Below are 12,320 nucleotides of genomic sequence, written 5' to 3' on the forward strand. Positions count from 1 at the left end.
CCTTCCTTCCCTAGGTAGAGACACCTACTTCCCTCCAAGATCCCCTTGTCCCTAGGCTGCTATCAAAGCACTCCCTGCCCTGTATTTGCATTTTCTCTTTGAGGTCTAAGTATGCATCTGGCTTGGGCCTTTGAGGGCTGGTACCTGTCTGCTCTTTGTAATCCCAGCACCCATCACACAATTCCACTCAAAGCTGGTTGACTGAATAAAACAGGGAATCAGGGGTGAGTAGATTTGGAGAACAGGAGGACCAAAAGGTAAAGGTCTCCTTCTTACAATTTTCGATTCGTCATCACTTTTTGAGTGATTGTTGGGGGCTGCTCTCTACTTCACAAGAATCTTGGGAAAAGTTCATTTTCTCTGGTTGTAATGCACTAAGGCTGGCAACTAATTGCGTTCGATTTTGCATATTTTCTGCAGCTAAAAAGCATTATTTAGAATAACATCACTATTTCTCAGCGATCCACGTGGAAGGCTTTTTAAGATGCAGTCCATAAATGCACAAGATTGGTGAAGCAACTGGAGACCCCCCTGAGTTACAGGACGCTCCTTTTCTGTACTGTCTCTATACAGGTCCTCCCAGCCCCCAAAGCGTCCACTCCAGGGGCTCCAGGCTTGTTTCCCTTTCTCTGCAGCGCTGTGGCGGAGCAAGCCCAGAGTAGTGGAAAGATGCCGAGAGCCACAGGCTGGGCCAGAGAGGTCTGTGCAGGATGCAGCGATGAAAGGAAAGGGAGGAAGCAGCCCACCTCTCCGCCCGCCTGGTGTCCTCGGCAGCATCCTTCTCCGTCCCTCCCTTCCATTACCTTCTGGTGCCCGTAGAACCAGTGGGCGGGGGGCCCGGGGAAGGGACGCAGGTCTCGCAGCAGCCGCCGCCGCCGCAAGTAGAGCTTGATGGCCTGCAGCAACCCCAGGGCCAGGCAGAACACGAAGGCCAGGTACAAGGGCCGCGCCCAGCGCGTCTCGAGCCAGGAGGACTCCATCGCTGCGCGCCGCGCGGGTCGCGGGCAATCTCCGGGGCCCCCCGAGGCGGGGGAATGGGCTTTCTCCGCGCCGCGCCTGGAGAGGACGGCCCAGCCCCGCGCGCCTCTGTGCGCTCGGACAAGCTCCCTTCTTCCCCGGGAAGGAGGATGAGCGCTGGGAGGGACTGCTTCAGCTCGGCCAGAGGAGGCAGGCGAGAGTTTTCTAACCCTTTCTAACCCTTTATCAATTGAGGAGAATCTTCATTCAGGGCGACTTCTTAATGCCCTTCTGGAGTGTCACACTTCAGCTGTGACAGTTTTCAATCACGGAAGGTCAGAATTAAGGTTTTGAAATAATACCAAGGCTGAGGCTATTGTTTTTCTTCTTTGCCACAAATACATGATAAACTGCTATGTTAAAAAAAAAAACAAACCCCAACCCAAAACCCTTCTTCCCCGCTCTGAAATTCTGCCAGAACCCACAGGCATCTGGGAGTTGGGAATGGACATGTATAATCATTATACTTATATAGTGTGGCTTGTCCAGTGGTGTGCTGGTAAATGTTTTACAATTGGTCTTCACTAGGATTTCTTGCGTTTGCCAACGTCCACCATGTACTACTTCAAGCTGCAGAAGACACTACAGATACAATCGGGGCCCACTACATAATTCGTGGATCCCAGTGCAAAATGAAAATGTGGGGGCCCTTGTTAAAAAGTTATTAACAACTTCAAGATGATGACAGCAGAGCGTTAAGCCAAGCACACGCCCTTCGCAGTATGGGGCCCTATTCAACGCCCATGAAGCCAGCCCTGGATAAAAGAGACATAAATAAACTCAAGAGCATTGATAATAGGAAAATGTAGTAAAATATTTAGAAAGTAATGAACTTTTGGTATTTATTACTTATTAGGTGGTGAGCTAGGATCCAGCAGACCTGACTTCCCAAGCTGCTGTCCCCCAATCCCAACCTTCTTTATAGGCATTGCCCAAAATGTATGTATGTATGTATGTATGTATGTATTTATGCTAAGAAAGGCACATGTTAGGTGTTGGCTTTACAGCCTTGAACAATAAACTCAATCTCTACTACAACCTCTATTCTCCTCCCTGTCACTGCCCCCACTCCTCAAGCCCCCACCCCAGTCTCCGTTGCCAGGTTTTATTTGGTGGGTTAATAGTTAAGACAGACTCCAGTTGTGATAACTTCATCTGGACCAAGTACCAGTCCCTGGGATGTTCCATTATGTCCCACACATTAAGTGTTACAGCTCCTTCTTCCCCAGACCTTCCCACCTCCTGCCTACCTCCATCCCTTAAATGGAAGTTGTTATTTGACTGTGTCTCAGAATCTCTGGTTTATACAGTCTTCTCTGAGTAACTCATGGCATTTTAGTTTTTCAGATTCTTCCTCTGTACCCTACCCTTTCCCCAACTCATGATAAGTATATGGTGGCCTTCATATGACCACATCATGATGATCCAAATGGAGATCTCAGTCCCATGTTCTGTCTTCAGGATCCAGGCTGCTCTTGGCTTCGTGACATCTAGTCTGCTCTGGTCCTGCAGTCCTCTGGGCTGACTGACAAACAGTAGAGTAGGGTCAGTGAACTTCTCGTTAGTTTTTTCAGCAAGGTCAGGGCCTGGGGACTCCCTAGTTGACCCAGTCTTACTCAGGCTTTTGCTGGAGATGTTAATCCTTTCCGAGACCTGGCTGGTCCATCCGCGGCATTCTATGTCCTTCCTTAGAAAACAAAGAACTTTGGCACTTTTTGCTATACACAGGAGCCTAAGAGAGGCTCGAGGGTGCTAGCTCAAGTCTTCTGTCTGTTTCACTGCCATTTTTCACTCTAGTTCCTCTCCAAAAAGAAACAAGGAAAAATCTATCCAAATCCCCACTTCCAGAAATTTAGCCTAGAGGGGAAAAATCAGATGCTTTCTTGACCTCTGGCTTTACCACTTCTGCTAATTCTTACCCTAGTCCACCAGGCTGGAAGAGGGGGACTTTTTTACAACTTCCATTCATGTAGTAGAAACTTTCTTTATGACACAGCCTGTGTCCACTCTACCCCTGATTGAGACTGAAAATATGTTCCAGTAGGACATGCTAATGGGACATTCAGAAAGTTAGAAAATTATTTATTCTGGCCAAAGACTGGCTTTCTATACTTATTGCAACTTGAAAATCCCATTTTGGAGACCAATGGCGGGGCATCTATCCCTTCCTTTTCTTGGCATACCTGTGCAAATGTCCACTGAATTGAATTTGCTTGGCTGTAGGATGGGGGATAGGGACACTGAAAAAGCCCCAGCAACATGGTCAGCCCAGATGAAGATTTCAGACTTTACGAAAGACGATGGGAATCCACCGAAGGAATTTAAGAAGAAAAGTGACATGGTTAGGTGGTAGATCACAGCTATTTGGGAGATAATAATAGTCAAATATTTACTGTGTTCTCATTAAGTGCCAAGTATTATTTTAAAGTGATTTACATGTAGTAACTCATTTAATCCTCGTGGTGATGGGTAGTAAGAAGGGCACATATTGCATGGTGCACTGGGTGTTATACGCAACTAATGAATCATGGAACTTTACATCAAAAACCAGGGATGTACTGTATGGTGACTAACATAATATAATAAAAAATATTACTATTAAAAATTTTGAGGTAGATATTACCATTAACCTCATTGTATATATACTGAAACTGACAGAGAGATTATGAAGTCTGCCCGGAAAATCAGAGGGTGAGAAGGGATCAGGATTTGAATCCAGTCAGTCTCAGGAATCCAGGTCCTAGGATCTTAATATTTACGGAAACAAATAATATGTGTATGGGGTGGGTGAAAAACTGGCACTAGAAGACAAGTTCTGATGCTGTTGCAATATTCAGATAAGGTGTGATGGTGACCTGCAAGGGGGAGTGCCATGGGTCAGACAGGCAGAATGAGTGGGAGAAATACTAGAGAGTGTTTTTGATGGAGTTGGTAACTGACTGGATGTGGGCCCAGTAGGGAAGAAACCTAGGATATTCTCTGTGTTTCTCTTCATTGAGGTAGAAAGAGCAAGAAGAATCNCTCTTTCCCCTTGCTCCTTCGCCCCATCCCATGTGTCTTCTGCTCTTCTTGAACATGCCCTCAAGATTTACCTCCTCTATGAATGCTTCTCTAACCACCCAGCCCATTGGAATCGATCCTATGAACAATGGAAACACTCATTTTCATACCTCTCATTTGATCCTTCATTTATTCATGTTTTCATTTATGACTCATTCCATAGTCACCAATCCTATGCAACCTCATTATGTATCTCTTTTCATGTTCAACTTATCTTCCTAATTAGGTCTGGAAACTCCATGGTAGTGCAAACACCCCCCCTCCACCACCATCTTTTGGATTCCCTTGGAGCCCAGCTCTAGGCTAGGCACATAGTAGATGTTTTAGATATAGTTACTCAATTCACTTGAACTGGGGAGACATATTGGGGGCTTTTAGGAAAGAGCAGGATGAGGAATATAAGAAGTAGTTATATGATCTGCAAAACTAGAGGACAGTGAAGGAATGGAGACATCCCAGGTCAAGGGTCTTGTCTACTAAGAGAATAAGCATAAGGCAGGGGGTGGGAAGGGAGGTGAGGAGAGGAAGAATAAAAAAAACGACAACTGTTTTCACAGTGGGGGAATCTGGGGCATATTCCTAAGGGAGATGGTGCTGATAGAGAGGAAGGATGGAAGGTGCTGAGAGAGGGGCAATGAGAGAAAAAAACAGGGCCCGGGGGTGAGTGGGGTGTTGAATAGAAGGAATAAGCTGGATGGGATGGGGTACAGAAACGTCATAGATGTCCAGTCCCAGACTGTTTTATGAAAATATCCAGGCTGAGCAGTGATCACTTCAGTCTGCTCTTAATTGATGGCATATTAGTTGCAGGTTTGAAGGAGTCAAACTGGGAAGACCAACATGTTAGAGGCATAGGAGGCAGGATAGAGGGAGGGAGTGGGCAAATTACATCTCTGATGCCAGATAACCTCAATTTTCTCAGAGGATTCTGAGGCATCTTCTGCCCTGGCAGGGGCAGAGAGGACTGAGTGCCTGGCAGGGTGGGGATTCAGAGCAGTTGCTGCAGTGATGCTGAGGGCATTGGCAAGCAGTTGTTAAGAGACTGAGGAACCAGTGGAATTTACAAGCAGGTTCCATGCAGAGGGCCCAGGGCACATGGCTCCATTATGTATTTTCTCCCACAATAGTCCAGAGTAAGAGAATGGAAATGTTCAGAAAGGAGACATATAGCCAGTCCTCACCCTCATTGCTGTGTCCTGTACACTGGCCAGTACTGGACAATGACAGGATAAAAAGATGGATCCAGGGTAGGCCTCTCCCTGGGACAGCTCACAATCTGGGGGAGGGACAGATAGATACAGTATAATGAATAGCTGCAGTGACTGGAAAGACCTCAATGGATTATCTAGACTTCATCTGGTCTTATGAATAAAGAAATTAAATAAAAAAAATTTAGAAAGGCAGCTTGCCCTGAGCCCCTTCTCTTCAGATCAAGAATTCCAAGGTTTACACTCCTTCCAATCCTTGCTGCCTGTGTGCCACACTGGTTGTGCCCATCTCTCCACTCCTTCGGATTACACAACCAGTGAGTCAGGAAACTGTCAAATGTGTCTAGCAGTGTTGCTCAATTACCTTAAGTAATTCCAATATTTAAAAAACTGGATTGAGAAGTGTGAGCTTCCAGAGGAGGAAAAGGAGCAAACAGAGGGATTGGAGGGACATGAAGAGCACCAGGTGTTGTGGGATACAAGGGGACAATGTGGAAACACTTCAAATGATAGTTGATGTCCAGTGTTCCTGAGACAAGGGTCAAGTTTGAAATGTGTTTCTTGGAATTAGTGACACGGAAGTCAGCTATAACCATAGGAATAGTTGTTGAAGTGACAGATACGGAAGCCAAAATGAAGTGGGCTAGGAAGGGAAAACCATGGCAATTAATTTGAAACTATGGAGAAAATATTGTCAGCTCCAAAAAGTTTGGCTGTGAAAAAGCAGAGAATTAGGATGTGACCACATAGGGGGACAGGGATTCCAGAGTGGAAGGATGGGGAGGACTCTCTCCACCACACCTTGCCTCCCTCCACACTGTTCCTAGAAGAGGCAGAAATTAGGATCTGTAGCAAAGTTGTTGTCCTTGACCTAGAAGAAAGAAGGAGAGGTTGGGGCAGGTATAGAACTTCACGTTTTATGGTGTTTCCAACCACAACAGAGAATAGCACGAAGTATAAATTCCATAAAATTCCATTAAAAAATCTCCAGATCATAGACAGTTTTAAATTAATTTAAAATACACTTAGTTTAACAATTTTGAGATCCAGTCTCCTTCTTCTTTTCTTCGTGTAAATGTAACACTCAAAACAGCTGAATTTAAGAGTACATAAAAGTCGTTTGGTAAAAGTATACTTGGCATAATATCAAGTTAAATAGATCACAATTCTCAAAAGTCAGTTAAACGCATTCAGCCATCCCTCACATTTGCTTCATTGGGTGCAATTCAAAATTAGTAATTTTTGAGCATCACATAAGTAATATACCTATAAGGCAAAATAGGCTCTGCCAAGCTAGACTCTCATCTGGAATGATAATAATTTCAAAATAATATTGAACCTCCCTCCTGTCTCAGGGAGACCACAGGCCAGCAGAGCCCACAGCACCTGATGATTGATTGCCTGTGCTGACACTTTATTTTCTGTCCAATGTCTGTCCTGGTATCTCACTTTGGGGATATTTTTTGTGGCCCCAGTTCCCAGGAGGAGACAGGTGAGAACAGCTGTAGTGGAGCACTGCCTGCATGAGTGGCCACAGCCTGAAGGCCAATGGACATTGAGTATCAGCCTACAGGGTTACTGCCACTGCCACCATGGGTACCATCTCCTCTACAAGAGTCTCAGCTGGGCCTGGCCAGACCTGCTCAGGGAGAGATGGCAGTCCCAAGTGGTTGTCTGGAAGGCTGACAGACCAGTGGGTGTCAGAGTGATCCAGAGAGAGGAAGAGTTGGGCAGAGCTGGACTATTGAATTCAATTTGCTAGTAACTTGTTGAGAAATTTCGTATCCATGTTTGTCAAGGATATTGGTCAGTAATCTTCCTTTTTAGTGGGGTCTTTGTCTGATTTTGGAATCAAGGTAATTCTTGCCTCATAGAATGAGTTTGGAAGTCTTCCTTCCGTGTCTAGTTTTTGGAAGAGTTTCAGAAAGATAGGCTTTAACTCTTCTTTAAATGTTGGTAGAATTCCCCTGGGAAGCTATCTGGCCCTGGGCTCTTGTTTGTTGGAAGATTTTGATTACTGATTCAATTTCTTCACTGGTTATGGGTCTGTTCAAACTTTCTATTTCTTCCTGTTTCAGTTTTGGTAGTTTATATGTTTCTAGGAATGTATCCATTTCTTCGAGATTGCCCAATTTGTTGGCATATGGTCACTCATAATCATCTCTTATCATTGTTTGTATGTCTGTGGTGTTGGTTGTGATCACTCCTCTTCCATTTGTGATTTTATTTATTTGGGTCCTTTTCTTTTTGATATGTCTGAGCAGGAGATTATCAATTTTCTTAATTCTTTCAAAGAACCAGATCCTCGTTTTGTTGATTTGTTCAATTGTGTGTTTTTTTATTTCTATATCATTTATTTCTGATCTAATCTTTATTATTTCCCTTCTTCTGCTGGTTTTAGGCTTTATTTGCTGTTTCCCCCCCAACTCCATTAGATGTAAGGTTAGGTTGTGTATTTGAGACTTTCCTTGCTTCTCGAGGAAGGCCTGTATTGCTATATACATCCCTCTTAAGACCGCCTTTGCTGCATCCCAAAGTTTTGGACTGTCGTGTTTTCATTTTCATTTGCTTCCATGGAAATTTTTAATTTCTTCTTTAATTTCCTGGTTAGCCCATTCATTCGTAAGTAGGCTGTTCTTAAACTCCATGTATTTGTGGGCCTTCCAAATTTTTTCTTGTGGTTGACTTCAAGTTTCATAGCATTGTGGTCTGAAAATATCCATGGTATGATCTCACTCTTTTTGTACTGGTTGAGGCCTGATTTGTGACCCAGTATGTCATCTGTTCTGGAGAATGTTCCATGTGCTCTTGAAAAGAATGTGTATTCCGCTGCTTTAGGATGAAAAGCTCTGAATATAAATATGAAGTCCATCTGGCCCCATGTGTCATTCAAAGCCCTTGTTTCCTTGTTGATTTTCTGCTTAGATGATCTGTCTATTGCTGTGAATGGGGTGTTAAAGTCCCCTACTCTTATTGTATTATAATCAATGGGTTTCTTTAAGCTTGTTATTAATTGATTTATATATTTGGCTGCTCCCAAGTTGGGGGCACAAATATTTACAATCGTTAGATCTTCTTGTTGGAAAGAACCATTTATTATCATATAGTGCCCTTGTTCATCTCTTATAACCCTCTTTGGTTTAAAATCTAGTTTGTCTGGGGGGGGGGCAAGATGGCGGCAGAGTAGGGGACCTTGTTTCATCTGGTACCTCAAATTTTGCTGGATATCTGGTGGCGGGGGGGGGGGGCAAGATGGCGGCAGAGTAGGGGACCTTGTTTCATCTGGTACCTCAAATTTTGCTGGATATCTATCAAACCATTCTGAACACACATGAATTCAACCTGAGATGTAAGAAGATTTATCTGGATCTCCACAAGCAGGAAAATGACTACTTTTTGCAAGGAGGAGGTGTGGAACCTTGAATCTTCAGGGGAAATATCCGAAGATAAACAGAGAAGGGAGGGAACCTTCATAAGTCAGCCACTGGAAAGTGATATAACACCGGAGCAAAAAATCGGGACCCTTGGAAGTCTACTGTAGTGAGAGGCACTCCCTTCTGAATAGGGCTTAGGGGATGAATAGGGCAGAATTCTAGTTGGATCATTTTGGTCTCAGAATTCCAGGAGACTCAGAAACAAAGGGGGAGCATGAACCAATAGAGTGCCCAACCAGTGGAGTGGGGAGAGTGGTTATGGTCAGCAAGCCCAGAAGGGACTCTCAGCTCTGGTCACCATAAACAGTGAGCTGAGCTGGTAAGGAGACTACCATCTGTCTGGCCTCCCTGAAAAGGACTAGATGGTACAGGCTGTTTAACATCCTAGAGGAGATATAAAATGGCTTATGCCCATAACAGGGACAGCTCTCAGGGCGGTGTAGCCCACAAAAAGACACTGGAGCAACACCCAGCATGACCAGGAAGTTGGGAAGAGGGTGCATGCATGAGACCACAGCCTCTAGCAGTTGCAGAGTCACAAAGCACAAAGACGCTCTCAGGTCCCCATGACTCCCCTGGGAGAGGTCCAGTGGGTATGGATTGCGTGAGACTGTGGAGTTTGCTATGCACAGAGGTAGAGATGATTTGACCTGGAGGATTTGTTGAGGTGGGGGGGCAAGACATTGCGGCTCTGGGCCAGAGATTTCCACAGGGCCATATTTGTTCTGACCTTCTAAAGAGAAGTGGAATGATGTCAGGGAACAAAAGCTGCACAGCCAACCAGCTCACATTAAGCCTATACCCCTGACAAGGGGTGGGGCAATTCCACCTGGTGAAAGACACCTGAGAAGCCAAGGAGCAGGCCCCTCCCCCAGAAGACAGACTGGAAGAATAGGTGAATGATAAGCTTATTTTCCACAGGACTGTAAAACTCCAGTGCCAGGGGAAAATAATATAGGGAGCTCCAGGTGTTCCCTCATGAGTTGTTTATACTTCAGGCTAAAATTTTACATTTCTTTTTTAGTTTCTTTTCCTAATCTTTCTTTTTTCTTTTCTTGCTTTCTTTTTTTACACTGTTTCAAATAGATTCTTATCTCCCAACGTACATTTTTAAATCGCTTCTTAACTTTTCCCCCCCACATATATGTTTTATGGATTTATGCCCCATACTAGCCCATTTTTCACTCTATTCAATTTTGTCTTGATATATATATATATATATTCTGATTTCTTTGCAATTTTGGAATATAGTGTCTTCTTACACAGAGACCAAAAATCTATCAGGAACAGGCAGGTCACCCTGCTTTGTCCACCCTGAGAGATTATAATCTCTCTCTCTCTGCCCCCCTCTTTTTCTTTCTTTTTTATTGTTTTAGATCATCTTAGCTTTGGTGGCGTATCTGTGGTAGCTTTCAACCCCTTCGGATTTTTTCTAAGGTGCATTTTGCTTGAGTTGTGGTTGATATTTTGGACTCTGTCCATTTGCTCAACCATCCCTCAACAGAATGACTAGGAGAAAGAACTCCCAACAAAGAAAAGAACTGGAGACAATGTCCTCTGTCACTGAACTGATGGATATGGATATAAGCAACATGTCAGAGATAGACTTCAGGATACCAATCATGAAGTCAATAGCTAGGCTTGAAAAAAAACATTAGTGACAATTTAGAATCTCTAAGGGCAGAAATGAGATCTAATCAGGCCAAATTTTAAAATGCTATGAATGAGATTCAGTCTAAACTGGATACTCTAACAGCCAGGGTAAATGAGGCAGAAGAATGAATCAGTGATCTAGAAGATAAGCTGATAGAAAAGAAGGAAGCTGAGCAAAGTAGAGATAGGCAGCTAGTAGCCCATGAAAATAGACTTAGAGAGATCAGTGACACCATGAAACGTTCCAATGTCAGAATTATTGGGATCCCTGAGTGGGTAGAGAGACAGAGAGGACTAGAAGGTATATTTGAACTAATCATAGTTGAGAACTTCCCTAATCTGGGGAAGGAAACAAGCATTAGTGTCTAAGAGGCAGAGAAGACCCCCTCCCAAAATCAATAAAAATAGATCAACACGCTGACATATAATAGTGAAGCTTGCAAATCTTAGAGCCAAGGAAGCTATCCTGAGAGCAGCTAGGGGGAAGAGATTTCTTACATATGGAGGGAGGAACATCAGAATAACATCAGACCTATCCACAGAGACCTGGCAAGCCAGAAAGGGCTGACAAGACATATTCAGGGTACTAAATGAGAAGAACATGTAGCCAAGAATACTTTATCTAGCAAGGCTGTCATTCAGAACAGATGGAGAGATAAAGAGCTTCCAGGACCAGCAGAAACTGAAAGAATATGTGACCACCAAGACAGCCCTGCAAGAAATATTAAGGGGGATTCTATAAAAGAAGAAAGACCCCAAGAGTAATATAGACCAGAAATTAACAGAGACAATCCATAGAAACAGGGACTTTACAGGCAATACAATGGCACTAAATGGATATCTTTCAATAGTTACTCTCAATGTGAACAGCTGAATGCCCCCATCAAAAGACACAGGGTTTCGGATTGGATAAAAAAAGCAAGAACCATCCATAAACTGTCTACAAGAGACTCATTTTGAACCTAAAGTCACCTCCAGATTAAAAGTGAGGGGATGGAGGATAATTTACCATGCTGACAGACCTCAAAAGAAAGCTGGGATAGCAAGTCTCATGTCAGACAAATTAAATTTTTCACCAAATATAGGCCAGTGATGGGTATTAAGGAGGGCACATATTGCATGGAGCACTGAGTGTTATACTCAAATAATGAATCATGGAACACTACATCAAAAACTAAGGATGTACTGTATGGTGACTAACAGAACATAATAAAAAATTATCATAAAAAAATAAACCAAAGACTATAGTAAGAGATGTAGGGGACACTATATCAAACTTAAAGGGTCTATCCAACAACAAAATCCAACAGTTGTAAATATCCGTGCTCCCAACATGGGAGCCGCCAACTACATAAACCAACTAATAACCAAAATAAAGAGTCATATTGATAATAATACATTAATAGTCGGAGACCTCACTTCACTCACAGAAATAGATCATCTAAGCAGAAGATCAAAAAAGAAACAAGAGCTTGGACGGATACACTGGATCAGATGGACTTCATGGATATATATAGAACATTCCATCCTAATACAACAGAATACTCATTCTTCTTGAGTGCACACAGAAGTGTCTCCAGAATAGATCACATACTGGATAACAAATCAGGTCTCAAATGATACCAAAAGATAGAGATTATTCCCTGCATATTTTCAGAACACAATGCTTTGAAACTGGAACTCAACCACAAGGGAAAATTTGGAAGGAATGCAAACACTTGGAGGTAAAAAAGCATCCTGCTAAAGAATGAATGGGTCAACCAGGAAATTACAGAGGAACTTAAACAATTCATGCAAATCAATGAAAACAAATGCACATCAGTTCAAAACCTATGGTATACTGCAAAGGTGGTCCTTGGAAGTACAGAGCCATCCAAGCCTCTCTCAAAGAATTAGAAAAATCCCAAATGCACAAGCTAACCTTATACCTAAAGGATTTGGATAAGGA

At 43.3% G+C, this 12,320-nt stretch overlaps 1 protein-coding gene across 2 annotated transcripts in view; it reads right to left on the reverse strand.

Moving 5' to 3' along the window:
• LOC103670744 (cytochrome P450 4X1) overlaps window positions 1-1,075 on the reverse strand; it is a 45,754-nt gene extending 44,679 nt beyond the window's left edge. The window contains exon 1 of one of the 2 annotated variants that reach the window (XM_008699241.2): window positions 804-1,075. In XM_008699241.2, the coding sequence (XP_008697463.1) occupies window positions 804-980 (177 nt within the window). In that variant the 5' untranslated portion in view covers window positions 981-1,075. Of the gene's footprint in view, window positions 1-746 lie in introns of both variants that reach the window. The other variant, XM_008699240.2, reaches the window with a different exon arrangement.
• Between the last annotated feature and the right edge of the window lie 11,245 nt (window positions 1,076-12,320).

The sequence above is a fragment of the Ursus maritimus genome, unplaced genomic scaffold, assembly GCF_017311325.1.
Source record: "Ursus maritimus isolate PB19 unplaced genomic scaffold, ASM1731132v1 scaffold_12, whole genome shotgun sequence".
Classification (NCBI taxonomy): Eukaryota; Metazoa; Chordata; class Mammalia; order Carnivora; family Ursidae; genus Ursus; species Ursus maritimus.